Genomic DNA, 13,704 nt, shown 5'->3' on the forward strand with positions numbered 1-13,704 from the left:
AGGCCTCAATTTCTTTCTATTTGTTTTCCGAGTCACTGTACGCAATGATGTGGTCGCCGTTAGATATCCTCCGTCACAGCATTCACAATATTAATACTGTTCTTCTCATGACGAGTCAGCACTGGTTTGGCCATCACTAGGCCTGCGGGTGCCCGATGTTGATCATCATGACACTGCCCCACGCCATGAGGTAATGTGGGTATATATACCATGTGTCGTAACAGTAAGAAGTACCATTCAACTGCAATGACTTTTAAAGGCAAATACGTATGATCCTCGGACAACAAACATGGATACTCTATACACGACGAATCTTATGAAAGTAAGACGGCTTTAGCCCAAAGCCTTCTTCGTTGTCCCTGATTTGCTCATTTGGTATATGAGACGATTCGAGGGTGTCTGACAAGATCCGTCCATCAGCAGATAGGTCATCACGTTTCAAGTCCCTGTATCGTAGAACATCAATTGATTCAGGTGATTGTCGTGAAACAAGGCTCCAGTCAGGAATAGCGTCGACCTCCTCTGCTTTCAGGACCGTTGCGGACTGGCCGTGAGGGTCCCTTCGAGTCTGCCGTAGCCTGGCTGTCCGATGTCCATTATAATCCTGCTTGAGCATGTCAAATCCATCAATGATGTTCGTCATGTCAGTGCCGAGATTCAGTAGCTCGACAGCACTCGCGCACTCGGCCTGGAACATGTGCAATGCTTGAGCGTTAATGCCCCTGGTGACGTTCTGAGGCGATATAGGTCAGAGGAGGAAAGGCATCTCTTTCCACACATACGTACTTTTGATCGAATGAACGGATCTACGACAGAAATGGGATAACTTTCTAACATTGTTCTCGAATCCACATCCGGACCGAGAAACGTTGACCAACTATTGTGGAGTTCGGATCGAGGGCCTCGGGAGTCATAGTCAGGTTGTGCAGCTTCTTCGAAATGCGGAATGCGGGGGAAAATGCCTCCCCGCTTGATGTCTATCACATGGCGCGAAAATTGAAATTGAGCCCAGAACCTGAGCCATAAAGTCTCAGTTACAAGATGGATGCCCCCAGCCGTCCCTCACCCGAACCATTGCTCTACGAGGTTGTCCAGGGCATCAATGTGTGGTGCTGCCCACGTCGTGGGCTTGCGATATCGTGTGTCACAAGGTATCCGCTTGAATGAGTTTGATGGCCGCATCCAAAAAAGGTACTCGTTGGATTCCATTGGCTGAAGGCCAGCTTGTAGTTTCGGCGCCAAGTCCCGAGTCTCTTAGACATTAAGGTTTCAATGATCCAGTCGACGTAATACAGACCGCACCTGGAGCCATCCAATCGTCATAAGCACCAATGCATAGGAATTGAAAGTTCGGATTGCTTCGGAGATAGAGGGCTGATTGAGGGCCCGTGGACGAGCCCATTGTTTGATGGCAGATATTAAACAACGAAGGTTGGGCACCATATCGCAGTATGTCTTGATAAGGTCAGTGTTCATCAATCCCAGCCTCTCGTTTACATTTACGTCGATGTGAAGCCCAGATGCAGGGTCAGTGAACTTTACTGGAAATCGAGATGGAGAGTGAGGAGCCCTGAAACAACCTTCCCAATTCGTGGTGACGAACCAATGGGAACCTGGGCCCAGGGAACTGCTTCAACGTCAGTAAAGCCTGCATGTCGCATTGTCCGAGCAAGTTTTCTGTCGTTTGATCAGCTCCGTTGGCATTGGCTCGTGAAGTGTAGTAATGTTACCTAATATTATAGATGGCTTTTATATGTTAGGATTATTGATACCTCAGTTGTACGAATCGAACGTACGAGGTAGATGTTTCATGTCTATCTCCGGAGAAAAACCTTGTGGCCAATTGGTATCCTACCAGCAATTAACAAGAATATGAGTGGCTAGTTAACTGCTAATAAGTTACAACTCACAAGCACAGCAAGATCCAGGTCTCCATGTCCTATTCTTGGCAGGACTGGCATCGCCATATACACTGAGCTTCCATAGGGCTGCACGTCGTATCCCGGTCCATATTTGTATTGGATGGCATGTCTAACTTTGCGGATTAACTTGTCTCTTGTATTAGCTCTCTCGTTACTCCGACTTGGACTAATGTCGTAGTTGGTGCCATTCAGTGGGAACTCTGACAACAACCAGAGTTAATGTGAAAAAGGAGACGGCGAGTTCGCTAGACACACCGATTTTAATGTTCTTGGTATGGCTGACCTATCATACACAACAGAGAGTCAGCCGATGAATATGTAGATTTGGAAGATAAATTACATTTTTGGGGTTATACTCGACCGTTTTACCATTGGGCGCAAATGCAGCAATTGTATGCGTACCACGGAAAACCTGACCCGCACCACACGGTCGACTGTGTTCCAAAGGCTTGGTACTAGTCACGATGCCACTGCAGACAATCCTTCTTCGCGCCATCTTCGTACGCTGGGAAATATGATGCAAGTTAACACCAGATGCACATGCAGCATGGTTCTGTGCTCATGCTGAGGAGGCGAACGCAGTAGAGACTGATCAGTGAACCCACATGAATACTGATAAATGGATTCTGGACAGCCAAGTGATATAACCTCAGGCTGCAGGATTCCGGCTGATGCTGGGGAGTGACCGTTGTGTAGAATCAGCTGTGTCAGATAGTTCTTGCTTGACACGATGCGCGGAGCCATAGAACAAGTGCTAACTGCAAATATTGAGCATGTGCATGAGCTTCTGATGGATAATGTACCGATTGAACAAGTACTCAGTGAAAAAACGTTTATGTAAAAATAGAATTGAACTCCACCAATTCCGGATGCATTAAGAGGGAATCGAACCCCCGGCGGGTCGATGGCAACGACCCAGGTTACCACTACCCCATTAATGCGATGAAGCGCCTAATGACGTATGTCATTGTAATCATAGTACATGGTTAGGAATTCAAAATTTCTGTCCACTTTGTTTCTTAGAATGAAGAGACGGTTTGGCTGTATCCCCCATTGCTCCTGAACTGTGCTACAACCCGTCCACCATACTTCACTATCACATCTCTCTCCCTACCTGCAACATTCTGATCCACGGTAAAGGTTGCTAGTCGTTAGCCTGCCATCATTCCACGCAAAGTCGAGGGTGATCCCCCCACGTATGCGCGCGCCCTTCATTTCGCCAGTCGACCATGTGAGAGGGAGAGCAGGTAGAAGTGTAACCTGGAGTGGAACGTTGATATTCGCGATATCAGGGGCTTGTAGCAGTGCATTCTATCGGTTCGAATTCAAGGTTCAGATACAGATTTCCTACACAAAATGACTTCAATATCTTACCAAAACAGCAGCAGGATACCCCAAATTCGCATCGATCTGGAAAATTCCATCAGACGTGTACATGGAAAAGAGGTTGGGCGCAAAATTTCTCTCGATGGTGTGCTGCACTGGATTAGCATTGGCGGCATGATATAACCGCCAGTTCTTACAGTAAGTTCTTTGTAAAATTCAGTCTCGTTGGCAAGCTGCGCCCACGCCGCAGCCCTCCAAACTTTCTCCCATCCTGCATCCGCATCAGGGCCTCTTCCGATACCTCTATGGAACAGACTGGTTTCCGCAGCGTTCAAAATTTCTTCTTTGGTATAGCGCGTGAAAGTCCCGTTGACAATTAGACCACCTTGTAACTCAGGGGAATACGATGCTATCGCATAACCGGGGTATAACTGGTGAAGGCTGTGAGCTCGAGATAATATACGAGTGAAACAAGCGCCTACGCCAATCAGATGACTAAGATGCCTGTGAGTGTCGTCCGGCATATCCATGTCGACTTTCCACTCTAAATATAGTGTCAATATATCGCGCATACACAGGGGACAAGACAGCAACCTTGCAGTTGACCCCACCGTCCGATACGCAGCCCTTTATCCATCTGCTGCCGTTTGGAAATAACCGCTGTGCATACCATGAGCAAGGGGCAAGACGAGCGGTGGACAGTCTCGCACCATCTAGAAATGCAGTGTCGGTATCACCAGCTGCCTCGAAACCGTTCTCGATTATATTGAAGAGCTGCCATATCAGCTGCTGAGCATGTGCGCAACCTGGCCGATGGTAAGCAATGATCAAAAGTTTTCATAGTCTATCTGACCAAGAGTAATAGGGACTTGCTCTGGTGAATTGCAAGGTGCGGTAACAAGAGTCGAATCGTTGAAGTGCAAATCCTCGATGAGCTTCTCTAGATGAAAGCTGGCAACAGCCTGTACAAAATTCAGCTAAACGTAGCTTCCAAAAGTCCCATAGTGGAGCACCTTGACGAGCGGCCATCCTTGTGTCTTCCACCATTGTACATCATTGGTGTGATCAAAATGATCCCATGCATGTATCATCTATGATGAAATCAATTAAGCCCGCTCCAGACCCAACAGAGAATACGTACCATCCAAGCATTGGATTCTGAGGACATAAACATGGGCATTCACTCAATAAGAAAACTAAGAAAGATCATTGTACCTGGATAATTGGCCCATTGAGCAGAGTTCCCGCCAAGCTTCATACCAGTATGGCCAAAGATCTGTTGGAAAAGTTCATGCATTCAATTCTACAACCAATCCTCTGCAAACGCACATTCATTTCACCGTGTGTCACAAATCCCTCGCTAATGTTGTACAGAACCTGAGCAGTGTACGCTCCGCGAGGTCCCCACGTATTCTGCAGAAAAAAAGGGGTCAGCTTCAGTCAAGTGTCAGGCACATTAGAAAGCCGATTACCTCAATATAGTCAAAGAGTGACTGAGTCACATCTAGATTAGACATCTCGGCGGCCCAATAGTTCATTTGGATGTTGATATTGGAATCTAGTCGTGAAATAAGGATACTTTCTTCTATGGAGGTAAGGTGCTTACGATAATCTGTTATTAGTTGGTCAGAATTGCGGTTAACCTATGCATCAAATCAGTCACCAGCGCCCCAAGGGTTTGAATACCCATCAGCCCATAAACCCTGTAGATTTGCGGGAAGGGCGCCTCTAGCGCTGCTGGCTAGGAGGTATCTTCCATAGTTGAATAGAAGCCATTCCAAGTAAGTGTCTCCAACAGAAGTACGGTATCTAGCAAGAATTTGATCAGTGGGGGTATTGAAATCCGGAGTTTGTCCCAAGGAAAGCGAGAAGGGAGAAACGAGGGAAGTATAGTCTTTGATATGCCCATTCAGCATCTCAGCGTAAGATGTACGATTGGTAGACGAAAGCAACGCGACGAGATTGTTGTGTGGATCTGGTCCTTGAAAGGAATAGTCGGCAGCTGCGTTTCCGGCAGCCATATCATAGTTCGTTCCTCCGACCCAACTGATCCACGTCTCAGATGCACCAAGGACGGTCAAAGTAGCATTAGGTGGGGATGCCCCAGATACCGCAGAACACGAGACCAGCCCGCTGGGTGCCTGCGCCTGCGCAAGAATCTCATAAAGCATACCAGGGATGGAGACGTAGTTCCTAATACTCAGTGTTCTGTCATCCAAGCAGGTAACATTCGGAGCCGGGAGGCCATCGACCCCGGCAACGGTGTAGGCATAGGTCACAGATGGGAGGACGTGAGAAGTCGTGCTGTTCAGGTATTGCACACATGCTTGAAGAGGGTGGGAGCAGAAGGATTCTCTAAGCATGTGGTCAGACAGGCTCTTGACACGGGCAAGGAAGGACAAACCGAAGAAAAGTTGTGCTTCCATCAGACCAGGTAGTACGAGACACTGCTTCGTCTAGGTCCAACCACCTTGCATACTTCGAAACTGAGCTAGTTGAATCCAATGTTGCTATCAAGTATCCCGCGCTGGCGTATGAACCTTTGGAAAATGCACGGGCCACCCATGGAACACAGTGAGTATAGATAGCGGACGTGCGACAATTCGCTGTGTCCACCTACCATATGTGTCACCGGGTGTCATGATCTCGTCGATATCTTCATGGCAGAATGAGGAAAGCTGCGTGACTACACCAAAAACTTGGATACACACTGTCAATTGTCCCTGTAGGACTAGAAAAAATAGCTTCGCGAATGTTCTGCATTTTCACGGCTATTTGAGACTGCTTGAAAGGCAAGTGATTGCCCCCATTGTACGACTATATGAAGGATTAGTACGTTGAGACCTTGTACATCGGAAGGCTTCAAAGTGTGACACGCACGGGATCCTGGAAGGGACCTCCCGACCACAGGGACTCGATGTTTAGTTGTGTGGCTTCTTGGTTAGTACCGCCAGGTAACATCGCTATGCACATTTGAATATCACTTAGTGATCAGTGACTATCAGCAACAATCACTCACCACCCAAGTACCCATTGCCGATGGGTAAAAATTCTTGAACCCATATCGTCCCAGGTGCGGTATACCAGAGACCATTACCAGAACTCGGAAAGCTAGGAGGCGCAGAAGGTATCAAAGAAACATACGTCACAATGCCCAAAGCGCTCAGCAAGGGTCCTTGGATTGAGTATGGGAGGAGAGTCGTAGAAACTTGGAGGAGATGGGCTGAGAGGGATTTTCCAAGGACCTGAAAGACTTCCATATTTTAGGTTGCGAAGTGAATGGACAGCTGAGGTTCTTCCTTCGCAATTCTGATATGAAAGCTAGAGGGCAAAGCGCATGAGACTAAGGGCAAGCACAGTGCACACTAGAAGCGCTTAGCGGACGACTCTTTTGGAAGGCGCGACCAGTAAAACCATCTATTTATGTGGCCCTACTACGTAGTACGTACAATGTTTGGAGATCTATCATGTGAAAAGTCACAAGAAGGTTACAATGATGGGAGAGTGTGCTATTTTTAGCTGGATCCATCACAGTGAGAATCACGAGCAAGATCGACATCGCATTAATGGGGTAGTGGTAACCTGGGTCGTTGCCATCGACCCGCCGGGGGTTCGATTCCCTCTTAATGCAACGCGTATCCTCTTTTTGTGTTTCGTTCGTATGACCGCAGAGTGCACCAGCCGTTCTTGTAATTATTCAATATTGCAAATAATCCATAGATTCATAGCAAGTACATAACACAGTCTACTATGCAACTTTGACCCCACCCCATGCAACCTTCTGTCCAGTTGTCCTCGGTGCACCTTCTCCTTTTGGCCCATCAGCACTCTTTTTCTGAACCTGAGTAGGGATTATACGTGGTGGTAATGGTGATGCTTTGACACTGTCAAGCACACGCGCTGCATGCTCCGAATTACGGATGAACCACCCTGCATACCGCCGGCCAACTGTTGACTCAGCGATGTGGACCATGTTCTAGACAATAATTGTGAGCTCTCCGAACTAAATGGGATGAAGAGAACGAACCTGGTCTATCACGAAGTTCAAGTCGCTTATGGACATCCACTCGCCACTGAGTAAACTCTCAGAAGGTCTTGATCCTTCATCATTGTCCTTCTCGCCATTCGCGGCAGTACTACCAGTATTCACGCGTCCAACACACCGTCCGGCGTTTTTCATGACCATCATCCAACTCAGTACCTCCTCTTCGTCTACACCGGCACCCGATGTATCCAGGAAGCCAGTGAGCTTCTTTGCATCAAGACTCGTGTAGAGCTTCAGGAGACTCTTAAGGCTTGAGACCGGTGTAAGCGACATGAAGTGAGACGACGCGGCCCGGAGGTGCCGCTGGGTCGGATCACCAAGGACTACGCTAGGGTTCTGCGAGGATGGAGAGGTTGGCGTTGGTGGGATGAGCATTGAAGCGAGGGCGGTAGGGTCATCATATGGTGGGGAGTTGGCACAGATGAATTTGGGACAGGCATACAAGAATAGCTCTTCAAATGTTGACAGACCTTCCTCGCTAAATGATTTTAAAAAAATTGAGTGACCGCACTTGGATGGTGGTGTCAGACACATACCCTCGACCCATACGCCCAATTTGGTCGCCATATCGTTCGCGCACAATATTCATTACGTTGTCGTCAAGCCTGGTCGGCGCAAGCACGTGGCAAAGTGCCAGCAGAGCATACATCCGATCTGCCGTTTTGTTGATCTAACAAAGAGTAAGCATAAACAGCGAAAAACATAAACACATGAGAGCACGCACCTGATCATATTGGTAACTGCGAGTGTGATATTGCCGCGCACGCATCACCCAGGTAAGAACGCCAGTGAAAACGCGAGCTGCATCAGGAATTCTTCGCAGCATAAAGTAACATACACCAGCATGATAGGCAGTAGAGACATGTACAGCCGTAGGCGCGGTGAAGGGAGCCTTTTGACCGAGTCCGACGTTTTCCATGACCTTCAAGGCAAGCGTGAAATCACCAAGGAGAACATGCACGCGCAGAAGGCCGATGATAGAGAAATATCCAAGCATGCGATACAGAGGCTTCGTTCCGTATTCACCAACTATTTCTCTAACAGAAGAATTGGTCAATTCAAGCAGACTTTAAAGTGAATTGGCCTACTCTATTTCCTCATCGCTTTTCCCCTCTGCACGTGCTTTGAGCCATTCATTCGCGCGGCTCTTTTGGATAAGGGAATACAAGACATTAAGCACGGAATACGAACTCCAAGCTTGGGCACCGCCTTCTGAGCCAAGCATGGTTAGTTCATCATCGGTTTTTGACGCAGGACGCGAGCGGAAAAGAGCAAATGATTGGAACTGGTAGATGAACTCGTCAATAATGTCCCACAACCAGTTTGCAGGGAGGGATAAAGGCACGGGACCGTCGGAGTCTACCAAATCTCATCAAAAGAGTAATCGATCGAAATGCAATTTATGCACGTACTAAGGAGGTAGTTGAAGAGCTCGCAGCTATTCTCATATGAGTGGAACCGGTCATCTACGTTGGGTTGAAGTCTTGAGTACACGTGTCGGTAGTACAGTTCACGATACAAGATGAGGAAGATTTGATCATCGTTGACCAATGGTGCAATGGTTTCTGCTTCTGGCCACTCCGTTTTTGCGTAGTATTTCTCGGTGAGGCGAGTCCAGCCTGACTCGTAGGCGAGAGTTACCTCCTGGAGGTTATTGTCCAAGACAGCTTGGTGAAAATGGACAATAAACTACGAGTTACTGAACATAAGATCATAGACTAGTCGATAGATTACTCACGCGCTTTACGACGTCTGGAATTTGTGCAAATGCAGCTTGTTGCGCGATGTGCTGTTGCATTGCTTGCAAGGAGCCTTCGTCGAGCTGAAGCTTTGGGTCATCGTACATTTCATTAGTTGACGAGGGCATCGGAATAGGGATGTCGACATCTGTATCGTTGATGTCATCGTCAAGATCTGGCTCGGCAGCCCACAGTGCAACGCGTTGATGAGCCATGGTTTTTTCTGCTTCAAGGACGCCTTTGACGGTGAGCAAGATAGAAACTTTTGGGTTTGCGGATTTTGCCGCAACAAAGTCGGCTTTCCTCATTAGGCGGCGAATTACCTTGGCTTGCGACCAGACTTCAGAGTACTAGTACGCAGCTCTGTCACTTTCCAGTCAGCGCGGTCCATCCTATAAGTTCATACTTCCAAGATGCCTCCACGACCGATGAACGATGAGGAAGTCCTGAGTGAGATGAATAAGATGGTACGTCTGCGCATAGTCTCGCGTATATGATGCCGATGCCCTACCCCTCCTCGGTTGAAATATAAGCGGTATCTAACATCATAGCTCGTGCATGTAGGTTGCTTTCATCAAGCAGGAGGCTCTGGAGAAAGCACGCGAGATTAAAGTGAAAGCGGACGAGGAGTTTGCTATCGAGAAGGTACGTAGCGTTGCTCCACTTCATAGTCCTTCATACGCAATGTGTGTCTATCTTGAAAGGCAAAACTCGTGAAGCAAGAACAACAGGCTATTGATGCACAATTTGAGAAGAAGCGCAAGGGTGCTGAAGTCGCACAGAAGATGTATGTTAATCCACTTGCCTGATATTTGAATGACATACTGATCGCCTAGTGTCATTCAGTGCACAGTCTAACTTGACCAACAAATCGCGATTGAAGCTTTTACAGCGTCGTGAGGAGCAACTACAGGAACTATTCTCCATCTCTCGGACATCGATTCTGACATTCGCCGAAGACGAGGGGCGTTACTCTCAGTTCCTCGAAGGCGCCGTCGTGCAAGGCTTTCTCCAGCTTATGGAGACAAACGTCGTGTTGCATGTTCGCGAACAGGATGTCGATATCGCGCAAAAGGCAGGAGAAGCAGCCGTAGATTCATATGCTCAGATCAGCGGGCGCGATGTGTCTTTTGAGTTGGAGACGACTCTGAGTAAAGATTGGTAAGTCGATCGAATTTCCTGGGACGCCATTCTTTCAACAAATCCATTTTAGTGCGGGTGGTGTCAAACTTGTGAGTAGCTCGCGACGAATTACCATCGACAACACATTGGACGAGCGACTGAGACTTCTAGAGGACAAGGTAGGTCACACTAAATGTTGGGTTCATTCTCGTCTAACATACTTTTTGTAGATGCTCCCCGAGATTAGAAGAGATTTGTTTGGGCCGAATGAGAACAGGAAGTTCTACACATGAGCGTCATCACACTCCAGATTCGTGCACCAGCCAACAGTTTGTCCTAGACATGATAGAAATACATCCATTCTTGAATGTCAAGTAAATATCAAGTTACTGTCCGGCAGAATACATACAGTCTATTGCAATATTTGTCCAAACACAGTTGGAATATGCTAAACCGGGGAGCTGATACTTACAGCTGCCCTTTCGTGTTGATAAGCTTTAAGCTTCAGAGGTAGGGCATATATATTCTAGATCGAAGAAAATAACAAGAGCACGCATAACACGCGAAAGCGAACCCTGTGGTGCCTATCCTACCCTTGCTTCCTCTTCCTCTTCTTCGCCGAACCCCCTCCCTCCTTTGACGTCTCCACCTGGTCGAACCGCGCCTCGAACTTTCCCGCCTGCTTTTTCTTACTTCTCAGCAACGCACGCTTCGCCTCGCTGTCTAGCCAATTGTCTAGATCATAATACGAAGACGCGTAATCGAGAAGCCTGTCGAAACGTCGATGCAAATCCACAGAGAAGATGCTTAAGAACGTACCATTCTGGTCGCACATCCGTAACAGTCCGTATATAAGGTCTCGTTGTGAGCACGAACTCATTGAAAATCACCCACTCTGGCTGCGTGTCCAGCCCGCAAGATGGATGTAGTGCTACGGCCTACCACAAAATAAAAACCATCAGCATGGCAAACTACCCAAAACAATCATAACGCACCTGGTTATCTTTCACAGTCATATAGTTCCCTTTATCTCCCTCTTTATGCGCGACTTGCATGAAAAACCCACAACACAGCGACTGCCTAATCGCCATAAACATCTTCTTCTGATCTTGCACGCTGATGAGCTCCACCTCAAACCGCTCCATCGTTCGTTTCAACTGCTCGCGTACGTTGTCTGCTTGCATCAGCGCCCGAGCGGAGAGGTAGTTGTTCCATGTCCAGTTTTTGTCGTATTGATCTGGGGGCAGATGTGAGTGAATATGTGTGTGTATAAAAGAGAATAACTTGCTTTGGATGTAGTTGTTGTACACGTTGAGAAGTGTTAAATGGTCACCGTCAGGAACGGTCAGCTGCGCCTTTGCAATATCTGCCTCTTTTCGCTGGTTATTCGGCCGCAGCCACACATTTGGTACTGCAAGAGCGTCAGATGAGAGTAAACATTAAGGCTGAGTGCGCACCTGACAACATTGCGGTGATCGTCAAGATCTCGTTGCTACACTTGAATTCTGGGCTAGCGATCAACATCTTCGAGAGCTAGGAATGTGCGTCAGAACTGTGAAGAACCCCACCACCAGAAAAATCGCCTACCTGTGGATCCAGAGGGAATTCAGCCATGATACTCCCCAATGCCGTGAGGTTCCCATCATCGTCCAGCGCAGCGAGGTAATTTAACAGTTCCAGTGCTCTCATTAGCGTCTCTGGTGCTGGCGCATCCACATAATCAAACTTGACAAGATCCTACACACGTATCAGCCCATCTGAAACCATCCTCTCACGTCACACTCACCTTAATCCCCGCCTTGACAAGCTCCAGCACCGTATTCGCCAAATTACTCCTCAAAATTTCTGGGTGAGTCTGTTCCTCGAGCTCCGACATAAAGTCCTTCTCCGTGTATAACCTAAAGCATTTGCCTGGCCTCGTTCTGCCGGCCCGGCCTGCACGCTGCTGTGCTGACGCCTTGGAAATCGGACTCACGAGTAAGCTCTCCACACGAATGCGCGGGTTATACACCTTTTGCTTAGAAAATCCTGGGTCGACGACATATACGATCCCATCGATCGTCAGCGATGTCTCCGCTATATTCGTGCTGATTACAACCTTGCGTCCTGGGGGACCGTCCGGACTGCCTGCTTTCGGTGGCGGGTCGAAGATGCGTTGTTGCTGTTGCGGCGGTAGCGACGAATACAGTGGGATGCATATAAGAGGGCCTACAGACTCGGGGTCGGAGTTGATGAGGTCGTCCGCCTCGAGCTTGATCTTCCGACACGCATCCTCTATCTCCTCCTCACCCGTCAGGAACAATAGGATATCACCTGGCTCCTCGGCGCGATGAATCATGAGCACCGTGCGGATGGCAGCCTCGACATAGTCCGGCTCCGGTTCCTGGGTGTAAAACACCTCGACAGGGTGAGTACGACCTGGGACCTTGAAGAGCGGGGCGGGAGTGCCGCCAGAGACAGCGAAGTACTTCTGGAACTTGAGTGCATCTAGAGTGGCAGACATAATGATGAGTTTGAGGTCTGAACGGCGTTGGGCGAGGGATTTAAGGATGCCCATAAGGATATCGGTAGCGAGGGTACGTTCGTGGGCTTCGTCGAGGATAATAGTGGAGTAACGGTTGAGATCAGGGTCGTTCATGGCCTCACGGAGGAGCATTCCATCGGTCATGTATTTGAGAAAGGTGGTGCCAGGCTCGGTCATATCTTCGAAACGTATTGAATAACCGACCTGTCGACCAAGTGGGACTAGGGGACGGAAAGAGCTCAGAATGCGGTCAATACACGAAGTAAAAGAGACGAACCGTCCATCTCATCCGCTACACGCTTAGCCACAGACATGGCAGCGACTCTGCGGGGCTGAGTACATGCTACCATTTTGTTCTTGGTATGGGGAAGATCAGAGTAGGCGACGAACTGGGGTATTCTATCAGTGACAAAAAGAGTCTATAAGCGACTGTTCAAAAATGACAAGGGAGAATATTTGTCTTGGGGGTACCAACTTACTGCGTGGTCTTGCCTGAGCCGGTCTCACCGACCATGACAATGATTTGGTGTTTGTTGAACTGCGAACGTAAGTCGGGGTGAATGGGGTGGGATAAGAAGAGGAGCTTACTATTTTATAGAACTCAGTCATCTGTGCAAACACAGGAAGCTTTTTGCGAGCTTCCAGAATCTTTTTGTATTGTGCAGTATGGGGCTGCTTTGTGAACGGGTTTAAATCATGTTCCTAAGCAGATTACCGAGTCAGCTAGCCGGCATCGATGCTAACTATTGAAAGGACATACCAATGCCTGTCCGACCTGATCTGCATTGACCATCCGAGGAACAAAACCATAGAGAGGCTCTCTTGAGGAGGGGCTGGCACCGTTGAGAGTGCTTGCGCTTGAAATAGCTCGCTCAGTGGGATGTCGATGGGCAAGGTATGGGTTATCCTTTGGCATTGTCATGTTTGCAGGCCCGGAGAAAAATAGTACAAGTACAACCTCGACGTCGTGGTTCTCAAAGTTCTCTCATCAGGGTTACATAATCATAAATAATGATCAATTCCCGC

The 13,704-nt window shown here is 48.2% G+C and overlaps 5 protein-coding genes and 2 non-coding genes across 7 annotated transcripts; 2 read left to right on the plus strand and 5 right to left on the minus strand.

Annotated features, from left to right (window-relative positions):
- Window positions 1–163: 163 nt before the first annotated feature.
- On the minus strand, window positions 164–2,716 carry F5147DRAFT_714661 (uncharacterized protein). Its single transcript, XM_041438485.1, has 10 exons — window positions 2,263–2,716; window positions 2,178–2,205; window positions 1,911–2,122; window positions 1,797–1,851; window positions 1,731–1,746; window positions 1,604–1,677; window positions 1,303–1,541; window positions 1,067–1,251; window positions 787–1,015; window positions 164–733 (listed from the first exon to the last, which is right to left on the minus strand). Exons 1-10 carry the CDS (start codon window positions 2,416–2,418, stop codon window positions 299–301), a joined length of 1,629 nt encoding a protein of 542 aa, XP_041288615.1. The 5' UTR covers window positions 2,419–2,716; the 3' UTR covers window positions 164–298.
- A 76-nt stretch (window positions 2,717–2,792) lies between these two features.
- On the minus strand, window positions 2,793–2,863 carry F5147DRAFT_t108. The gene has a single exon. It is a non-coding gene; the product is annotated as a tRNA-Gly (tRNA).
- Window positions 2,864–2,900: 37 nt separating this feature from the next.
- Window positions 2,901–6,670, minus strand: F5147DRAFT_714669 (glycoside hydrolase family 95 protein). The gene is given in 18 exon segments (XM_041438486.1): window positions 2,901–3,036; window positions 3,056–3,233; window positions 3,297–3,398; window positions 3,446–3,679; window positions 3,731–3,792; window positions 3,843–3,908; window positions 3,959–4,054; window positions 4,102–4,225; window positions 4,262–4,278; window positions 4,464–4,524; window positions 4,578–4,661; window positions 4,721–4,806; window positions 4,912–5,603; window positions 5,653–5,788; window positions 5,869–5,904; window positions 5,960–6,065; window positions 6,129–6,211; window positions 6,268–6,670. The coding sequence occupies 18 exon segments, from the start codon at window positions 6,506–6,508 to the stop codon at window positions 2,942–2,944; spliced, it is 2,499 nt and encodes an 832-aa protein (XP_041288616.1). The 5' UTR covers window positions 6,509–6,670; the 3' UTR covers window positions 2,901–2,941.
- A 138-nt stretch (window positions 6,671–6,808) lies between these two features.
- F5147DRAFT_t106 lies at window positions 6,809–6,879 on the plus strand. The gene has a single exon. It is a non-coding gene; the product is annotated as a tRNA-Gly (tRNA).
- On the minus strand, window positions 6,817–9,295 carry F5147DRAFT_617893 (RNA polymerase I-associated factor PAF67-domain-containing protein). Its single transcript, XM_041432561.1, has 7 exons — window positions 9,032–9,295; window positions 8,706–8,982; window positions 8,382–8,652; window positions 8,018–8,330; window positions 7,830–7,963; window positions 7,276–7,771; window positions 6,817–7,224 (listed from the first exon to the last, which is right to left on the minus strand). The coding sequence occupies exons 1-7, from the start codon at window positions 9,245–9,247 to the stop codon at window positions 6,997–6,999; spliced, it is 1,935 nt and encodes a 644-aa protein (XP_041288617.1). The 5' UTR covers window positions 9,248–9,295; the 3' UTR covers window positions 6,817–6,996.
- Window positions 9,296–9,365: 70 nt separating this feature from the next.
- F5147DRAFT_714673 (ATPase V1 A1 complex subunit E) lies at window positions 9,366–10,590 on the plus strand. Its single transcript, XM_041438487.1, has 6 exons — window positions 9,366–9,499; window positions 9,597–9,677; window positions 9,737–9,819; window positions 9,879–10,193; window positions 10,246–10,333; window positions 10,385–10,590. Exons 1-6 carry the CDS (start codon window positions 9,446–9,448, stop codon window positions 10,445–10,447), a joined length of 684 nt encoding a protein of 227 aa, XP_041288618.1. The 5' UTR covers window positions 9,366–9,445; the 3' UTR covers window positions 10,448–10,590.
- Window positions 10,591–13,647, minus strand: F5147DRAFT_714678 (P-loop containing nucleoside triphosphate hydrolase protein). The gene is made up of 11 exons (XM_041438488.1): window positions 13,439–13,647; window positions 13,267–13,380; window positions 13,158–13,216; window positions 12,956–13,077; window positions 11,941–12,899; window positions 11,742–11,891; window positions 11,612–11,687; window positions 11,443–11,565; window positions 11,150–11,391; window positions 10,974–11,092; window positions 10,591–10,924 (listed from the first exon to the last, which is right to left on the minus strand). Exons 1-11 carry the CDS (start codon window positions 13,598–13,600, stop codon window positions 10,744–10,746), a joined length of 2,307 nt encoding a protein of 768 aa, XP_041288619.1. The 5' UTR covers window positions 13,601–13,647; the 3' UTR covers window positions 10,591–10,743.
- Window positions 13,648–13,704: the final 57 nt, after the last annotated feature.

The sequence above is a fragment of the Suillus discolor genome, assembly GCF_016758755.1.
Source record: "Suillus discolor strain FC423 chromosome Unknown F5147scaffold_64, whole genome shotgun sequence".
NCBI classification, from domain to species: Eukaryota; Fungi; Basidiomycota; class Agaricomycetes; order Boletales; family Suillaceae; genus Suillus; species Suillus discolor.

What these genes read in the sequence shown, in the direction of transcription:
- F5147DRAFT_714661 (XM_041438485.1), bottom strand. Translation starts at nt 2,418, where the DNA reads ATGGCGCGAAGAAGGATTGTCTGCAGTGGCATCGTGACTAGTACCAAG. An exon ending in TACCAAGAACATTAAAATCG is followed by an intron (nt 2,123 to 2,177) that starts GTGTGTCTAGCG and finishes GGTTGTTGTCAG; the next exon opens with AGTTCCCACTGAATGGCACC. An exon ending in CTCGTAGAGCAATGGTTCGG is followed by an intron (nt 1,016 to 1,066) that starts GTGAGGGACGGC and finishes TTTATGGCTCAG; the next exon opens with GTTCTGGGCTCAATTTCAAT.
- F5147DRAFT_714669 (XM_041438486.1), bottom strand. Translation starts at nt 6,508, where the DNA reads ATGGAAGTCTTTCAGGTCCTTGGAAAATCCCTCTCAGCCCATCTCCTC. An exon ending in GACACCCGGTGACACATATG is followed by an intron (nt 5,789 to 5,868) that starts GTAGGTGGACAC and finishes CATTTTCCAAAG; the next exon opens with GTTCATACGCCAGCGCGGGA. An exon ending in GCAAGTCCCTATTACTCTTG is followed by an intron (nt 4,055 to 4,101) that starts GTCAGATAGACT and finishes ACCATCGGCCAG; the next exon opens with GTTGCGCACATGCTCAGCAG.
- F5147DRAFT_617893 (XM_041432561.1), bottom strand. Translation starts at nt 9,247, where the DNA reads ATGGCTCATCAACGCGTTGCACTGTGGGCTGCCGAGCCAGATCTTGAC. An exon ending in GCTCTTCAACTACCTCCTTA is followed by an intron (nt 8,653 to 8,705) that starts GTACGTGCATAA and finishes GAGATTTGGTAG; the next exon opens with ACTCCGACGGTCCCGTGCCT. An exon ending in TGAACTTCGTGATAGACCAG is followed by an intron (nt 7,225 to 7,275) that starts GTTCGTTCTCTT and finishes ATTATTGTCTAG; the next exon opens with AACATGGTCCACATCGCTGA.
- F5147DRAFT_714673 (XM_041438487.1), top strand. Translation starts at nt 9,446, where the DNA reads ATGCCTCCACGACCGATGAACGATGAGGAAGTCCTGAGTGAGATGAAT. An exon ending in TGAGTGAGATGAATAAGATG is followed by an intron (nt 9,500 to 9,596) that starts GTACGTCTGCGC and finishes TCGTGCATGTAG; the next exon opens with GTTGCTTTCATCAAGCAGGA. An exon ending in TGAGACTTCTAGAGGACAAG is followed by an intron (nt 10,334 to 10,384) that starts GTAGGTCACACT and finishes TACTTTTTGTAG; the next exon opens with ATGCTCCCCGAGATTAGAAG.
- F5147DRAFT_714678 (XM_041438488.1), bottom strand. Translation starts at nt 13,600, where the DNA reads ATGACAATGCCAAAGGATAACCCATACCTTGCCCATCGACATCCCACT. An exon ending in ATCAGGTCGGACAGGCATTG is followed by an intron (nt 13,381 to 13,438) that starts GTATGTCCTTTC and finishes TAATCTGCTTAG; the next exon opens with GAACATGATTTAAACCCGTT. An exon ending in TGACTGAGTTCTATAAAATA is followed by an intron (nt 13,217 to 13,266) that starts GTAAGCTCCTCT and finishes TTACGTTCGCAG; the next exon opens with TTCAACAAACACCAAATCAT.